Below are 18,986 nucleotides of genomic sequence, written 5' to 3'. Positions count from 1 at the left end.
ACATAGTGTATAAGAATGGATATACTGTTTACAAGAGACCCATTTTAGACCTAAACACTCCTGCAGGTTGAAAGTAAGGTAATAGAGAACCATCTATCATGTTAATGGTTGTCAAAAGAAAGCTGGAGCAGCCATATTTATATCAGACAAACTAGATTTTAAAATAAAGACTGTAACAAATGATGAAGAAGGGCATTATATCATAATTAAGGGGGTCTATCCTCCAAGAAGATCTAACAATTGTAAGTATTTATGCCCCCAATGTGGAAATGCCCAAATATATAAATCAACTAATCACAAACATAAAGAAAGTCATTGATAATAATACCACAATAGTGGGGGATTTCAACACCCCACTAATAGCAATGGACAGAATATCTAAGCATAAAATCAGTAAGGAAACAGTGGCTTTGAATGACACACTGGACCAGATGGACTTAACAGATACATTCAGAACATTTCATCCTAAAGCAGCAGAATACACATTCTTCTTGAGTGCACATGGAACATTTTCCAGAATAGATCACATACTGGGTCACAAATCAGCCCTCAACAAGTGCAAAAAGATTGAGATCATACCTTACATATTTTCAGACCACAATGCTATGAAACTCAAAATCAACCACAAGAAAAAGTTTGGAAAGACCATGAATACTTGGAGATAAGAACACCTTACTAAAGAATGATTGGGTTAACCAAGAAATTAATGAGGAAATTAAAAACTACATGGAAGGCAATGAAAATGAAAACACGACATCCCAAAACCTCTGGGATGCAGCAAGGCAGTCATAAGAGGGAAGTATATAGCAATCCAGCTTTCCTAAAGAAGGAAGAGAGGCCTTAAATACACAACCTAACCTTACACCTAAAAGAGCTGGAAAAATAACATCAAATAAAGCCCAAAACCAGCAGAAGGGAAATAATAAAGATTAGAGCAGAAATCAATGATATTTAAAACAACAAACAAACAAACAAAACAGAACAGATCAATGAAACCAGGAGCTGGTTCCTTGAAAGAATTAACAATCTCCTAGAGTAGAAAACAGGCAACAACCTCTTTGACCTCAGTCACAGCAACTTCTTACTTGACATGTCTCCAGAGGCAAGGGAAACAAAAGCAAAGATGAACTGTTGGAACCTCATCAAGATAAAAAGCTTCTGCACCACAAAGGAAACAACAAAACTGAAAGGCAATGACAGAATGGGAGAAGATACTTTACAAATGACATATCAGATAAAGGGATAGTATCCAAAATCTATAAAGAACTTAGCAAACTCAACACCAAAAATCCCCAAATAATCCAGTGAAGAAATGGGCAAAAGACATGAATAGACACTTTTCCAAAGAAGACATCCAGATGGCTAACAGACACATAAAAAGATGCTCAACATCACTCATCATCAGGGAAATACAAATGAAAACCACAGTGAGATACCACCTCACACCTATCAGAATGGCTAACATTAACAACTCAGGCAATGACAGATGTTGGCGTGGATGCAGAGAAAGAGGAACACTTTTGCACTGCTGGTGGGAATGCAAACTGGTGCAGCCATCTGGAAAACAATATGGAGGTTCCTCAAACAATTAAAAATAGAACTACCCTATAACCCAGCAATTGCACTACTGGGTATTTATCCAAAGGATATAAAAATGCTGATTCAAAGGGGCACATGAACTCCAATGTTTATAGCAGCACTATTGACAGTAGCTAAGGTATGGAAAGAGCCCAAATGTCCATCGACAGATGAATGGATAAAGAAGATGTGGTATATATATACAATGGAATATTACTTGGCAATCAAAAAGAATGAAATCTTGCCATTTGCAACAACATGGATGGAATAGAGTATTATGCTAAGCTAAATAAGTCACTCAGAGAAAGAGAAATATCATGATTTCACTCACATGTGGAATTTAAGAAACAAAATAGATGAACATAGGGGAAGGGAAGCAAAAATAATATAAAAATAGAGAGGGAGACAAACCATAAGAGACACCTAAATACAGAGAACAAACAGGGTTGCTGGCGGGGTGTTGGATGGGTGATGTGCTAAATGGGTGATGGGCATTAAGGAAGACACTTGTTGGGATGAGCACTTGGTGTTATGTGTAAGTGACGAATCACTAAGTTCTATTTCTGAAATCATTATTATACTATATGTTAACTAGCTTAGATTTAAATTAAAAAATAAAGATGTTAGATGATAGATAGATAGATAGATAGATTTAAAAAATAGACTCAAAGAAGCCAAAGCTAGGGGGAAGTTCTGCAATTTGAGTAAGTTCTAGAGACCCAATGTACACCATTGTGCCTATATACTATATTATGGTAACTTAATGATACTGTATTTTACACCTAAAAATTTGTTAAGAGGGTTGAGCTCATATTAAGTGTTCTTATCACAATAAATTTTTTTAAATGCTGAAAAACATTTTAATAAAAAGTGTTTTTAGAAAATTGACATGGCTTGGCCTGCAGTGGTTGCATAGGAGGTGGAGAGAGTTGATTTTGAAAATATTTTAAGTATACGAGTAACATATACCTCCTATAAAAATTAATCAAACAGTACATAGTATAATCCTGTACCTGTCTTCCCCAGTTATAGATTGCACTCTCCTCAGTAGCATTCCCTAGAGATAACTCTCCCTATCTCCCTCTCTGTTCTCTGTCTCTCTCCCTCACTCTCTCTCTATATATATAATAAAAAATATATATAATATATAAAATATATAATATATAAATATTATAATATAAATATAAATCTATACTATTTATAAATATATAATATATAAATATTTATAAAATTTATAAATATATAATAAATATAACAATATATAATATATGAATATATTATATAAAACATAATAAAATATATAATAAAATATAAATAAAATAAATTAAAAATTATACATAGATGTATAATTACATACATATATATGTATCCATATATCCATATATCCATATATATGTATAATTTTAAAATTTATTTTTTTTATTTTTGTAATTTATTTTTTATTACTTTCTAATTTTAATTTATTTTTTACTTTATTTTATTTTATTTACAGTGACAGTTTTATTAGGATACAAATGAACAGTCAAATAGACTGATACTCAGGATGGCAGAGTCTGGAGGAGTCCTGAGCCCAGAGCTTCCATGCCCTCTCCAGGCATGCCACTTACCCAGCATATCAGTATGTTCATTAACTGGTAAGATCTCCAAGCCTCACTGTTGAGAGTTATTATCTAAGGTTTTTGTTTTTTGTTTTTTTTCCATACACATGCTGGAGTAGCTCATTGGCCACATCATTGAACTTAATCTCTAGTCCCCTTCTCCTCCCTACAGGTTGTGGAGAGTGGGACTGAAAATTCTAACTTCCAGTCACGGGGTTGGTTTCTCTGGCAGCCCGACTTTCTGTCGTGAAGCTATCTAGCTGCACTGCCCAGCCCCCCTCCCACCCCCATGAGTAAATTTGCGAGTATAAACTCTGCTATGGTCCAAAGGGACTTGCATGACAAACAGAGACTTAGGAAATCCAAGGGTTTTTGAAGCTCTGTGTCAGGAACCTGGGACAAAATCAAATATGTATATTTTCACCATACCACCACCTTGGACCTTAGGAGTAGTTGGTACCTGTTGTCTAAGGAACCTAGCCAAAAGTGAGATAGGAAAAATCTCATTTAGCATCCTGTTACATGGTGAAAGTGCAACAGAATTATTTCAGTGTTAGTTTAGATAGAACAAATATGACCTTATATTTTTCTACTATTAATAACTTTATCTTTTCAATTTAAACAAAAAGAGAAGCAAAAAAAAAAAAATGAATAAATGAACCAGCAAACAATAAAACCCAAATGAAGTTGTATCCAGTTTCCCCCATAATTGAAACTATGAAGCACTCGCGAGTCTGTACACTAAGCAGGTGGAGGGACTTGTGCTGGTCTTATAGGGGATGTGCTTGGAAGGCGCAGTTGGGCGGGGCTTGGTGTAATGGCTCCATTCTCCACTAGGGGGCTCTGCTTAGCTTACTGGGGTGGATCAGTGTAGCGCACATGAACATGAGAGGTGGAAATGGCCTCACCCAGCTCCCTAGTCTCTGGCACAGGAACTTTGTGCTGTCACCAACCTGCAGTCAAGCACTCCTCATTTGTCTCAGGCCTCCGTCCAGTCCCCGCCTCTGTCTTGTACCAGGTACAAGCTGTCACCTGCCAGGCAACACCTCCCTCCATAGTTGCATCTCAGATGGGGTTATGTTTCAAATCCCCATACTTCAGAGACCAATGTGGCTTGGACCCACACCAACTCTGGGGGAGGATCTCACTGAGCAATGGCCTGGTGCTGGCTTGCCCCAGAAAATGTTCATGTGATAGCACAGCAGCAGAGATTCAGAGATTATGGCAAATCACAACACACAGCCAGCACTAAGTTTCACCACCCTCTGGTGTCTTTGTCCTAATACCAGCAAATGTGGCTGCGCTCTGGGGTCCACTCGGACTTTTGCCCGTGGGGAGGCCATATGACCTGCACCAAATGCACTCCAAGCAGGGGAACCATATCTCCCTGTGTGGTACATGGACCCATCAGAACCTGCTGCCTGCTCCCGGGGATTCACCCTCCTTTCTCATCAGAGCACTGCCAGGCACTGGGCTCCGGAACTTCAGACTCTGTGCTCCACTGTTTGTAGAATCCTGGTGGTATTGAAACCCTCTCCTTTCTTCCCATCAGTGTTTTGGGGGAACAGATTTCTTGTTCAGTTCCCTGAAAGTGTTTTCACTCTTTCTCTTTCTCTCCAGCAACTTTTGGGGGAGTGTTTCCTTGCACTCTCTTGATGAGCGCACTCTCCCCCTTTCTCTGTCCTTTCTCTGCGGAAATAGCCCCCTACCCTCCACGGTTTTTCTCTTTCCCTGTTCACCTCTCCACACCATGTAGCTTCTGAGTTCTGTGGCTCAAGTTATGCAGATTGTTGTGTTAATCCTCAGATCAATTTCTGAGGTGTGCAAAATGGTTTGGTGCTAATCTAGCTGCGTTTTAGGGACGAGACAAGCTGAAGATTTCCATGTTGCTCCGCCATCTTGTTTGCAATCTCAATGTATATATAATTTTAATTTTTTTAATGTTTATTTGTTTTTGAGAGAGCATGAGCGGGGGAGAGGCAGAGAGAGAGGGACAGAAAGAACCCCAATCAGGCTCTGCACTGTGCAGAGCCTGATGCAGGGCTCGAACTCATGAACTGTGAGATCATGACCTGGGCTGAAATCAAGACTCGGTCACTTAACTGATTGAACCACCCAGGCGCCCCAATGCATATATATTTTTAAATGTAGATTTTATTCATGTCTGGTGAGGCTAACAGATCAGGGGATGATTTGCTACTAGATAGTATGTTACTTACAGTTCCCAAGAAGAAGAGGACACAGCAGGCACCTACAGGGCCACAGGAAAGAATACCAAGATTGGTCACAGGCAGAGAGAATGGAGAAACTGTTGAGCCTTTTCGTGGGTTTTGAGGGAAGGAATGTATGTTGACACAGGGTGAGCAGGTTAGACAGGTCTAGGATTGGCCATTTTGAATAATTTCATCAGCTCTAGGGTATAGGAACTACCCTAAGTTGTCTGGGTAGTGGCTCTGGGTATTGAGAGCAGGGGAATAGTGTTCCTGGGTGTAAAATCTCTTAAAGGCCATGGTTGGGGGATGTGGACTCTGTTATGGGTGGACTGCTTATGAAAAGCTAGTTCACAGTCCTTTGCCATAGGCTGGAATCAGCTGACCCTGGGAAGGGCATTGCCTTGCTTGGGACAGCAAGGTCCCAAGATGTCAAAGTCAATCCAGAAACTAGAAAACATGATTCACAAAACAAATTTTTTTTCAAAATGAGGTTAGATGATATATTTCAGCAACTTGCCATGTTCACATAACAAAACATATGAACATCTTTTCATGACAGAGGATACTGAGCTATATTTTTTTAAATGACTACATAGGATTCCCCTGTAAGAATATACAAAAACTTGTTTACCCATTCTTCAATTTATGGATTTTTAAGTTTCCAGTTTTTCATGATCATAAACAATATGGTAATGAAAGTCCTTATATACTTTTTATGTGGGTGTATTTGTTTTAATATGAAATTTATTGTCAGACTGGTTTCCATACAACACCCAGTGCTCATCCCAACAGGTGTGTGGGTGTATATTTCTATAGAATACTTAAAAGTGGAATTTCTAGATCAAAGGGTTTACATATTACATTTGTAATGAATTGAAAACAGCATTTCATTACATATTCATTTGTAAATGAATTGAAAACAGCATTTTTCACAAAACTAGAACAAATAATACTAGAATTTTTATAGAATCACAGAAGACCCCAAACAGCCACAGTGATCTTGAGAAAGAAGAACAAAGCTTGAGGTATCACAATTGCAGATTTCAAGATGTACTACAAACCTGCAGTTAACAAAACAGTATGGTGCTGGCACAAAAATAGACACCTAGATCAATGGCACAGAATAGAGAGCCCAGAAATAAATACACACTTATTTGGTCAATTAATCTATGACAAAGGAGGTAACAATATACTAATGTACTAATGGGTGGGGCGCCTGGGTGACTCAGAAGTGTCCGACTCAGTTTCGGCTCAGGTCATGATCTCACGGTTTCATGGGTTTAAGCCCCATGTCAAGCTTTGTGCTGACAGTGCAGAGTCTGCTTGGAATTCTCTCTCTCTCCCTCTCTCTCTACCCCTCCCTCGCTCACACTGTCTCTTTCTCTCTCAAAATAAATACGTAAAACTTAAAAAAAAAAAGAATATACTTACAGGGAAAAGACATTCTCTTCCATAAATGGTGCTGGGAAAACTGGACAGCTACATGCAAAAGAATGAAACTGGCCCACTTTTTTTACACCATACACAAAAATAAATTCAAAATGGATTTAAAGACCTTAATGTGAGACCTGAAACTATAAAGATCCTGGAAGACAACGTTGGCAGTAACTGCTTTGACATTGGCCATAGCAACTTTTTTTCTCTAGATCTATCTCTCAAAGCAAGGGAAACAAAAACAAATCATATCAAAATAAAAATCTGCACAGCAAAGGAAACGATCAACAAAACAAAGAACAGCTCACTGAATAGGAGAAGATATTTTCAAATGATATATCTGATAAGGGGTTAACATCCAAAATATAAAAATAACTTATACAACTCAACATCAAAAAAACAATCCAATTAAAAAATGGGCAGAAGACCTGGGGGACCTAGGTAGCTCAGTTAAGCATCTGACTCTTGATTTCGGCTCAGGTCATGATCTCACCATTGTGGGATTGAGCCCTGTGGCCAGCTCCATGATGGGTGTGGACCCTACTTGAGATTCTCTCTCTACCTCTGCCCCATCCCCCACTTGCATTTACTCTCCTCCCCACCCCCCCCATTAAAAAAAAATGGGCAGAAGACCTGAATAGACATTTTTCCAAAAAGGACATCCAGATGGGCAACAGACACATGAAATGATGCTCAGCATCACTAATAATCAGAGAACTGCAAATCAAAACCATAATGAGATATGACCTCACATCTATCAGAATGTCTAAAATCAAAAAGAAGAAATAACAAGCATTGGTGAGAATGTAGAGAAAAAGGAGCCCCTGTACCCTGTTGTTGGGAATGTAAATTGGTACAGCCACGGTGGAAAACATTGTGGAGGTCCCTAAAAAAATAAAAACTAGAAATACCATATAATCCAATAATTCCACTGTTGGGTATTTACCCAAAAGAAAATGAAAACACTAATTTGTAAAGATATATTTACCCCTGTATTTATTGCAATATTATTGACAATAACCAAGATGTGGGAGCAACCTAAGTGTCTATGGATAGATGAATGGGCAAGGAAGATAAGTGTGTGTGTGTGTGTGTATATATATATATATATATATATAACAGAATATTACAGAGCCATAAAAAAAGAATGAGATTGTGCCATTTGAAACAACATAGATGAACCAAAGGTATTGGACTAAGTGGAATAAGTCATATTGAGAAAGACAAATACCATATGATTTCCATCATATATAAAAAACAAAACAAATAAACAAAAAGCAGAATCAGGCTATAAATATTGAGAACAAACTGATGGTTGCCAGAGAGGAAAGGTGTGGAAGATGGGCAAAATGGGTAAACGGGAGTAAGAGATGCAGGTTTCTAGTTATGGAATGAATGAGTCATGAAAGGAAGAGGCACAATATAGGGAATATAGTCAACGGTATTGTAATAGTGTTGTATGGGGACAGAGGGTAGCAGCACTTGTGGTGAGCACAACATAATGTATAGAGAAGTTGAATCACTATGTTGTACACCTAAAACTAATTTAACATTGTTCATCAACGGTATTCAGATAAAAAATATTTTTAAAAGAATGTACTATTTTTCAGCTAAAAATAAATTATTTAACTGCATACTTTAAGAAATCACAATTAAAATTTAATCTAGCTTAATTAACTACAACAAAGTGAATTTACATTCCCATCAGTAGTGTATGGAGAGGCTCCTTTTCTCATACTGTCAATAATACAGGATTTTATCAATCTTTTTTTAAGTTTTTTTAATTTTACCTTTATTTTTTTAATTATTTATTTTGAGAGAGAGAGAGATAGTGGGGGAGGGGCAGAGAGGGAGAGAAAGAATCCCAAGCAGGCTCCGTGCTGTCAGCACAGAGCCCAGTGCAGGGCTCCATCCTATGAACTGTGGGATCGTGATCAGAGCCAAAATCAAGAGCCAGACACTTAACTGAATAAGCCACTTAGGCACCCCTAGGATTTTATCAGTCTTTTGACTTTTAGCGAATTTGGGGGGAAAAAATGTTAGCAGTCAATCCCTAACAAAAGTGAGTCAATGTGAAAATACCAGTATCAGACAAAAGAGAATTCAAGCCAAAATGGATTTTGGCAGAGTGATATTTTATTTTGATAAACCACCCTCTAGCAAGAAAATAAAACATCCATACGCCTTCATGTATTATAATTATATAAATATATAATGGCAATTTTATATGATTCAATATATATTTTACTACAGAGCTACAAAAACTATAATGCAAAGATTCAGAAATACAAGGATAAATTGCTAACTCTGTACTTATCACAGAAATCTTCGAAACATTTTTTTCAAAGATGAGCAGATCGGGAAGAATCCATAAGGATAAAGAGGATTTGAATAGCATAACAACAAGCTTGACCTACGAAATGGATGCAGATAAACAAAATGTAAATTTCTTTGCAGATTCCAATGGCATAGTTAGTACCTACCAGCATACACATAAGCATCTTAGATTAATTGAAAATGTAAGTTGCCTGGGAATAGTGATTAATATTTCAGTATATTAATAGTTTATGTTATATCCTAAGGAAAGTCAGCAAGAGTAGGAGAAGTAAACAGGAAAAGGCGAGGTGTTTCCATCATGTTTTGTGAACAGAGGAAAGCCAGCCATGAGAAAGAGTGCCTAGTCTCCTGTGGGACTCCCGTGGGACAGCAGAGACCCCCCCCCCCACCCCCCCGTGTGCCAGACCTGCTCTGAGCCCCAGGCCCTGTGCTGTCAGAACTCCTCTGTTTCTGGGTTAAGGAGCTCAGGCTACGCAGATGTGGCTTGAGAAACACAGCCTCCTAATCCAGGGGAGTAAGAAGGCTTAGACGTGGGGCCAGGGCGGGAGAGAGCAGAGGAAAGACTGTCTTCAGGAGTGGGGCCTACGTGTGAGGGAGTCACCCTGACTATACCATCTCTCCCTTCACATCCTCCTCACAGGCCTGATCTGATGAAGGTCAAGAGGTGCCTACTGATGTGAGGTGGGGAGCCCTGAAGGCTTGGCCACGGCTGTGGATGTCACCGCTGCCTTTCTGGGACAAGGTATGCCAGGCTGGGCGTGGGCCTTACTTATCACACTTACAGGCCTGGAAGAAACTACATCAGCCAGGGATCCCTCAGCCAACTCAGAAGACAGGATGGGGGGGTCACACCTGTGTGTTAAAGAGGTTTCTGCCTCCTTGTGTGTTGTAGTAAAGAATACCAAAGAAGGTAAGAGCTTTCTTTCTCACCTAAAGCACAGAAAGGAGGGCAACAAATGTATGTTTTTACACGGGAAATAGTACAGGTTTGGTTTGAGGATAGAGGTAAGAGAAAGCCCCTATTATCAACTCACCCAGGGAGGGTCTTTGCTATGTGTATTTTGAGGTTCATTTGGGGGAAGATAAACAATTACCAACATTTTTTTTTAAATGATAATGTCAAATATGGATGGTACTAAGGCAAATCCTAGAAGGACAGGGGTCTCACCCATATGATGTACATGTGCTATTTACCTGAGAAGATGGCTCACTGGAGGGGGGGTGGATCACCAGCAGGAAAAGTAATTAGTCATTACCAAAAGGTGTCAGTTCAACAGTCTGAGTCTACATCAAGCTCATTTTTCATGTTTGGTTTTACGAAGCTTTCCTTTTTTCCCTTGAGAATTATTTTAGTTCTCCTTTCTACTCCTTACTTTTAGAATGCTCTTTACAGGTCTGTAAATAATATCAGTTTCTTCTCTTAAGACAGCCATAGGTAATACCTATTTAGTCAGAACCACTTTTTAATTTCTTTCTTATATGGAAATTTTTTTGAAAAATGTGATTTCTTGATTTTTAATTATCAAAGTTATAATAGAGTAAGTTAAAAATGAAAGTTTGTCACACAAGCCCATTCTGCAGAGATAATCACTATTAACAATTTGGTGTATGCTATTTGATTGTATACTTACTGATACTTTTTTTATATAGATGAGATCATATTAGGCATACTATTCTGCAATTTGCTTTTCTTCATGCATTGATGTATCTTGGGGATATTTTCATGCCATTACATACTGATTTGCTGTGTTCTTTGTCATGGCTGAATGCTATTCCATTCCCCTTTTAATGCCCCATGATGTATTTTGTTAATTCTGTGCTGATAAAATATTTAAGGTGCTTATTATTTTGGGGAGAGATATATTTTAAGAGATTCTGAGAGTGTCATTTAAAAAGGTTCCTCATTTATGGTTTTTAATGCCAATGACAAACATTTGCAAAGTTCTCTTCACATATAACCTCATCTTCCCCTTGTCATAACCGTGTAATGGAGTTACTACCACCAATTCACAGACAAGAAACAGATGAGATCACGGAGTCCCATCCTGATATCTGGGTGCTCCCTGTCCCCTTCCATGATATATGAAGGCACATCCTTTTTGTCCTTGATGACCAGAATTAATTATAACTGGATGTGCTGCCTGAGGAGAGCCTTCATTTCTTTCACCCCTGCAGGTTATTTCAAATAGTTTACTGGTCCCTGATAGTTACTCCTCTCTCACACTATGGCAACATCATACTTCTATCTCAATGGCTTTTTTTTTATAGGGTAGGTGATAGACAAAGTTGTCTTATTCTGCCACCATTTTTGGATTTATAAACTCATAAGAAACAAGGTGCCTGAAGGGGAAAAGAGGAATAATTTAATAATAACCATCTTTGACCCAGAAATAATCAGTATCCATCCTATTGGTTTCTGCTTGTCTTGGTCAGCTAGGGGTGCTGGAACAAAATGCCACAGGTGAGTGGCTTAACAACATACATTTATTTATCACAGTTCTGGAGGCTGAGTAGTCCAGGATCACGATGCCAGCAGATTTGATTTGTGTTGTGTGCTCTCTTCTTGGCTTGCAGATGGCCACCACCTTGTTCACATGACACACACACACACACACACACACACACACAGAGAAAGAGAGAGAGAGAGAGAGAGAGAGAGAGAGAGAGAGAGAGAGAGAAATCTAATCTTTCTTCCTCTTTTTTTTTTTATAAGGACACTAATCCCATCATGTGGTTACCACCCTCATGACCTCACCTAAACCTAATAACCTCCCAAAAGCTCCACCTCCAAATAACATCACACTGGGAGTTAGAAAGTCAATTTGTGAATTTATGGGGGACACATACAGTTTATAACAATGCTGTATTGAGATAGTATGTCTTTTTCTGCTTCCTAAATCTGAGCCAGGGACATGTTTTTGGTTATTGATATTGTAAAATAAATATATCAGATCCAATCTATCAACATGTATTGAGATTCTACCATATACTGAGAACTCTTTAAATAGTTATTTATTACTCTCATATATACAGAGGAGAAAACTGAGTCTATGAGAGGTTAAGTGACCAAGGTCTAGTGAGAAGCTGATCTGAAATTCTCACCTGCACCTGTATGCTTCCAAAACAGAAACACTTTAGGACACAACATGGCTCTACAGGCAAGTTACCAATGATCAAAACAAGTTGTAAGTGAGTCACTGGTGGACTCAGTCATTACTGATACCCCTTTTAGCTCTAAAACTGTGCAAGTTATCTGGAGAAAGTTGGGTTGATTTGGTCATGATGGCTATTCGCTTTGACCCATACTCAGGTTCTGGTTTTATGGTATCTCTTACATCTGGGAATCATTTTGCACACACACACACACAAAAGAGATCATAGTCTTTTTGTCTTTGATCATTTAGTCAAAGTAAGCTAACCAACACAAGCAAGGTGAGACTTTTCTTTGATTTGCAAGGGAAAAGATAACAACTTTTTGACAATCCCCAAGACAATAACCTTTAAAAATAGAGGAAGTAGAGTAGGGTAGATGTGAGGTTAGGGGGAAAAATATAGAAATGGAATCCATAGGCACCTGGGTGGCTCAGTCAGTTAAGCGTCTGACTTTGGCTCAGGTCATCATCTCATGGTTTGTGAGTTTGAGCCCTGTGTCAGGCTCTGAGCTGGTAGTGTAGAGCCTGTGTGGGATTCTCTATGCCCCTCTCTCTCTGCCTCTCCCGCACTCATTCTATCTCTCTCAGAAATAAATAAACAGTAAAAAAAAAAAAAAAAAAGTGGAATCCACTCTCAACATTAAGTCAGTACATCTCAGATTGCTTCCTGAAGAAGAGCTAGGAAAAGATTGATCTTTATTGTGTAAAAATGAATGTGTCAATAAATAAATAAATGGTAAAAATAAATAAATAAATTTATTCAATTAATATTTATTGAATCTCTGCCACATGCCAAGCCCATGCTAATTTCTAGATATATAATGATGAATTTGCTCACACACAGCCTTTGCTCTCAAGCAACTGGTAGTTTAATGGTAGAGAGACACAAAATAGGGAAGTATAATATCTTACCTCAGTAATGGAGATGTGAATAGGTTATTCAAGAACTCACAGGAGGGGCCTGTCAAACTGGCTTCCCTAAAGTGATGCCCAAAGTGAGCCTTAAGGAATGAGTAAAGTTAGCCAAGTTAGCCAAGAGGGATGGGAGAGGAAGAACATTCCAGGTCAGAACAAAAACACATAGGTCATGGTGGTCAAAGAGCAGTTTGAGGAAAGTAGAGAAGAGAGATGAGGCTTGAGGAGTAGGCTTTTGGGAAGATGAGTTCTGTTTGTGGTACATGGAGTCTGAGGCACCCCAGTGAAAGGTTAGCAGGAAGCTGAGTATATGGGGCTGATGTATATGGATGATCCATGATGGAGATATAGATTTGAGCAGTAGGAAATAATAGTTGAATGTGTGAATATTCATTCAATCATCCAGGAAGTATGTTCCAAGTGAGGAGATCTGACGTTTGAGACTAGAATACAAATAAAAATTGACATTTAAAGGATCGACAGTGGAGGGGCGCCTGGGTGGCGCAGTCGGTTAAGCGTCCAACTTCAGCCAGGTCACGATCTCGCGGTCCGTGAGTTCGAGCCCCGCGTCAGGCTCTGGGCTGATGACTCAGAGCCTGGAGCCTGCTTCCGATTCTGTGTCTCCCTCTCTCTCTGCCCCTCCCCCGTTCATGCTCTGTCTCTCTCTGTCCCAAAAATAAATAAACGTTGAAAAAAAAAAAAAAAAAAACAACGATCGACAGTGGAAAGTCAGCTCAAGAAGGAGGAAGAGTAGTCAGAGAGGAAGGAGCAAACGTGAGGGAATCTGGCATCGTGGAAACTCAAGGAGTAGAATTTTGATCAAGGTGGGACTTGTGGAGACACATGGCTTTGCTATTTGGGCAAGGTAAGGACTAAGAAGACAAAGGAATTAGAGGCACCAGCATGAAAGGTTTTGATCAATAGAGAAGATGTAAAAAGTGGTTTTAAGAGGGATTAGGCAGAAAATATGTAGTCTACTTAAGAGAAATCTGAATGAGAAGAAAAGGGAGGCTGGCTTATAGCTAGAGGGATATAGGAGTCAAAGGATAATGATGATGATGATAATGACGGTGGTGGTGGTTGTGGTGGTGAAGTGCTTTGCGATTATAAGAAAAGAGACTTCAGTACGCTTCTAAATTGAAAAGGAAAAAGCTAGTAGAAAGGCTGGGAACATGGGAGAGATGTGAGATGACACATGGAGGGAATTTGCAGGGGGCAACATCTCATGCACTGACATCATAGAGGTGGGGAGGGTGCTGTCATATGATAGTCCCACATTTTTTATGATGTGGGAGATGAGGTCCATAGATGACTTGGTCTATCTGAACTAATACTCTGCCTGAATTCCCTTATTTCAGATTCCCTCTTCCTTTTGTCAGCAAACAATTGACTCTCCCTCAGACCTGCTGTCTGCGTCCTGCAGAAACCTTGTACATACACTATGGGAAGTGGTACCTCAACCCAACATCATTTTGCTTTCCAGAATGCAGAGAAAGGTATGTGTTTCCCATCTTCCAAACTAGCTGTGAGTATCCCCAAATCTACATTGCATGGGGAGGGGGTTCTCAGAATAGAATAAGGAAACCATTTTATTTCTCCTCAGGCAACCCTTGAAAATCAGCTTTTCCTCCTTGTGACAAGATCACCAGAATGTCAGCTGAATATCTTAGGAGTTGGTGAACTATATTTGACCTGAAGGAATCAGTGTTGTCCACAAGGGTTTATCCCAAATTATACATGTACAAGTGATTGAAATAAAGTTGGGCAAAAAGTAGATGAAAGAGCATTTCAGGTAGAGGGTTCAGTATGTACAAAGATCATGAGCTAGAAAGAAGTGAGGCATGTTTGAGCAACTGAATCGTCTGAAGTGAACAAGATGGAGAACAGCATAACATGAGGCTGCTGAGGTAGGCAAAGCCCAGATCGCTCAGGGTCTATAGGATTTTAAATGTTATCTTAAGGGCATGAAGAACCATTGATGAATTCAAAATAGGGAGTTCATATTAAGATTTATGTATCAAAAGACCTCTGGCTTCTGTGAAGAAAGAAGGGAGAGAGTAAAAGTAGAAGAAGGAACAGTCTGAAAGCTACTAAAGTCATCTAAGCAAGAGATGATGCTGCCTTAGTCCCAAGTTACTGGCAGCAGAGATGGAGAGAAGGTGAATTCTAACAATAGTTAGGAGGTGGAACTGACAGGACCCAACTGAGTAGATGTATGGAGTGAGGGAGAAGGGTGGATCAAAAATGACTTCCAGTTTTCCGGCCAGCAAAACTGGGCAGTCAATAATGCCAATTACTGGCGTAAAGATAGTGGAGGAGAAGCAACTTTGACTAGAGAGAAGATGGTGAGTTTATGCTGGGGTTGAGGTGGCCGTGAGATATGCAGGTGGAAGGACTGAGTAGGCAGTTGCGTATTCACATCTGGATTTTGGAGGTGAGGTTGGGCTGGAGAGATAAACGTTGGAAAACATTCAGAGTGTTACATGGTGGTTGAGGCCGTGGGGGTCTCTGAAGTAGCCTAGAGGGAGAGTAAAGATGGATCAGAGACCTGGGCTTAGGACAGAGCCATGAAGGACTCCAGGGCTTAAGCACTAGGTGGAAGAGGATAAGTCAACAAAGGAGACTGAAGACAGGCAGCCAAAGACGTAGGAGGAAAGCAAAGGAAATCATGACAACACTTTGTTTATGTGGGCTGATGCATGTCTGTAAGCTCATGGCTTCCTTACTTTCTAGTTTGGCAATATGTCCCAGGCTCATCTTGCACATTTTTGGCCCTGGAGTAACTTCTTCTTTAGGGTGTGGGGTGTCCCCTTGCTTCCAGTTGGCCTATATCTTTCTATAATTTTTCAATGAACAGATACAGAAATATGTATTATTTAGAAAAAACCCCAGCATGACTAATTTATATTTAGAAACACAGTATTTTTACTTAACAACGTTGATGTTATATTTATATATAGCTCTTTATTAAAAATCTTTTGTCCATGGGGTGTCCGGGTAGCTCAGTCAGTTAAGACTAAGTCCGACTTCGGCTCAGGTCATGATCTCATGGTTTCTGAGTTTGATCCCCACATTGGGCTCTGTGCTGAGAGTCCAGAGCCTGGAGCCTGCTTCAGGTTCTGTGTCTCCCTCTTTCTCTGCCCCTCCTCACCCCACCCCCGCCTCTCTCTCTCAAAATAAACATTAAAAAAAATTTTTTTAAATCTTTTTTCCCTAACAGCATTAAAATAGTATTATTTTAATAGTATTGTAATAGTTTTACTTATTTATTTATTTATTTATTACTTATTTATTTACTTTATTTTAATAGTATTACTTTATCCTCCCATGTATAAATAATAGTTTCCGAATAATAACAATACTAGTATAAACAATGTGATTACTAAAAATTCTTTTTTTTAATATTTATCTATTTTTGAGAGAGAGTGTGAGCAGGGGTGGGTCAGAGAGGAGGGAGACAGAGGATCTTCCACTCTGTGCTGACAGCAGCAGGCCCAGTGTGGGGCTGGAACTTGTGAACCGTGAGGTCATGAGCTGAGCCGAAGTCAGATGCTCAAATGACTGATCCACCCAGGTGCCCCTGAAAATTTCTTAAGATTTCTTTGTAGTTCATTTTGTCCTTTGGATATATATCCACTAGGGACATACAAATTACTGAATTCTTAAGTCATTTGAAGTAACTCCTTTCTGTGTTTCTAACTTATATAAGGTTAGATTCACTTGTTTAACTTTTGCTTTTAATCTTTGGAGATTGATTTGTTGTTCATTTTGTTTTATTTTATGTATTTATCTTTTTCATTTTTTTTCTTTTTTTTCATTTTGTTTCATTTTTTTTCATTTTGTTTTCATTTTGTTTTAAATTTTTTTTATAACTTTGTAAAGCATTTATACGATTCCTGTCCCAATTATCTGTTGCAGCATAACAAACTATCGGAGAACTTGGTGGCTGGAGACAATCATTTTACCTGCTCATAATTTTGTGGGTCAGGAATTTGCAGAGAGCCCAGTTGGGTGGTTTGCCCATGATTCTGTGGGCAGCTGGAGCTGGAGGCTCTACTTTTTTTTGAATTTTTTTCAAAATTTTATTTTTAAAGTAGTCACTACACCCAATGTAGGGCTTGAACTCACAACCCCAAGATCAAAAGTTGCATGCTGTACTGTGCATGCTGTACTGACTGAGCCAGCCAGACACCCGATGGTTCTATCTTTCTTTTCTTTCTTTCTTTCTTTCTTTCTTTCTTTCTTTCTTTCCTCCCTCCCTCCCTCCCTCCCTCCCTTCTTTCTTTCTTTCTTTCTTTCTTTCTTTCTTTCTTTCTTCATCAACGTATTTATTTGGGAAGAGAGAGAGAGAGAGAGAGCAGTGGAGGGGCAGAGAAAGAGGGAGAGAGAGGATCCCAAGCAGGCTCCACACGTTCAGCACAGGGACTGATGCAGGGCTCTAGCTCACAAACCACGAGATGGTGACCTGAGCTGAGATCAAGATCCAGATACTTAACTGACTAAGCCACCCAGGTGCCCCAAGGAGGTTCTACTTCTAAGTCAGCTTTTGATTCACTCGCTGGTGCCTTGGTGACCTTTGACCTCTGTCTCTCTTCATGTAGTTGCCTTGTTGTTAATAGGGGGTTTTAACAGGTAGGTGTCTTGTACCCTCAGATCTAGTCTACACAAAGCTGGAGTAAGAGGAGCCCAAGCATGTTGTATTGTGCTGTTGGAAAGGAGAGGGCAGAGGGACTTAGACTATCCTGCACCTCTCAGCCCCTATCTCAGTTAACCCAGATCCCTGCCAGGACTGAGAGGGAGAAAAAAAGAGTGAGAAAGAGCCATTGGGTGTCCTCCTGCCCTACGGAGTCAAGCAAGACTGAGGATAGAAGTATGTCTAGTTGGCAGCCTTTGCCTTTAAATGTTGAAGCAACGTGTTAGCAAACAACATTTTCACAGAACCTTGGTGGCCACGATACCCCTCAGTATTGCTTACACTTCACTGCATGTAAGAACCACACGTGGGGCTGGTTAAACCTGAAGATCCCTGTAGAAATCCTAATGCTGTAGGTTTAGGGTGAGCGAGGCCCATGTATCTGTGCTTCCCATTAGTTCCTGGAGGGTCTGTAGCTCTTACTCCAGACATTTCATTCACGGTTCTGAGCATGGATTTACAGAATTCAATAGGTAGAGCTTCAGCCTTAGCATTTGGTAAGGGCCTTTGAGAAGTAGCTACAGTTTGACATTTTTTATCGGAGGAAATCAAATTCAGCTTTGCTTAAGTTTCCCCCTGGTTCTCTTTTCTCACTCTACCATCAACCTTCCTTGTAAGGAAATCAGCCAGAATTCTACTAGCTCTCTAATGCAAGCTAAATATATTAAATCAATCTGTCTACTGTTCACGAGGTTGACCTGAATTAACCTGCAGGGTTTCCTTTTTAATCCTGCTTTATCCATGAATACTCCATTCATCACCAGTGGCACATTCAGGCCCAGGAGCTTAAGAAGAATCTAATTATTTATGTGAACAGCTGTTCTCTTCTCTGGCACTAGGACTTGACCATGAGTCCTAAAGCTCTTAGGAGGAAGTAAACCTACTCATGCCACCCTGTGGAACACGGTCACCTAGCACGGGCCCTGGCAAAAAGAGAAGCCCAAAGGCGGCCTGCAGATTTGATAGTGGGTGAGGGGGACACTTAAGGCCCACAGGGCTATCACAAGTATGGAGATCGCAAGCATAGAACCCAGCAAGCACTTACTGCCACCTGACATTGTATGTA

General features: G+C 39.6%; 1 protein-coding gene across 1 annotated transcript in view; it reads left to right on the top strand.

Annotated features, from left to right (window-relative positions):
* Positions 1-3,094: 3,094 nt before the first annotated feature.
* PPEF2 (protein phosphatase with EF-hand domain 2) overlaps positions 3,095-18,986 on the top strand; it is a 40,616-nt gene continuing 24,724 nt past the window's right edge. The window contains exons 1-3 of the mRNA XM_047092011.1: positions 3,095-3,212; positions 9,801-9,902; positions 14,586-14,723. Of these exons, the coding sequence (XP_046947967.1) occupies positions 14,669-14,723 (55 nt within the window). The 5' untranslated portion in view covers positions 3,095-3,212; positions 9,801-9,902; positions 14,586-14,668. The remainder of the gene's footprint in view (positions 3,213-9,800; positions 9,903-14,585; positions 14,724-18,986) is intronic.

Source organism: Lynx rufus, unplaced genomic scaffold (genome assembly GCF_022079265.1).
Source record: "Lynx rufus isolate CCGP_SWC_20201006 ecotype Redwood Valley unplaced genomic scaffold, mLynRuf1.p SCAF_3, whole genome shotgun sequence".
In the NCBI taxonomy this organism is placed as follows: Eukaryota; Metazoa; Chordata; class Mammalia; order Carnivora; family Felidae; genus Lynx; species Lynx rufus.
The sequence above is the reverse complement of the archived record's forward strand: the minus strand, read 5'-3'. Positions and strand labels throughout refer to the sequence as shown.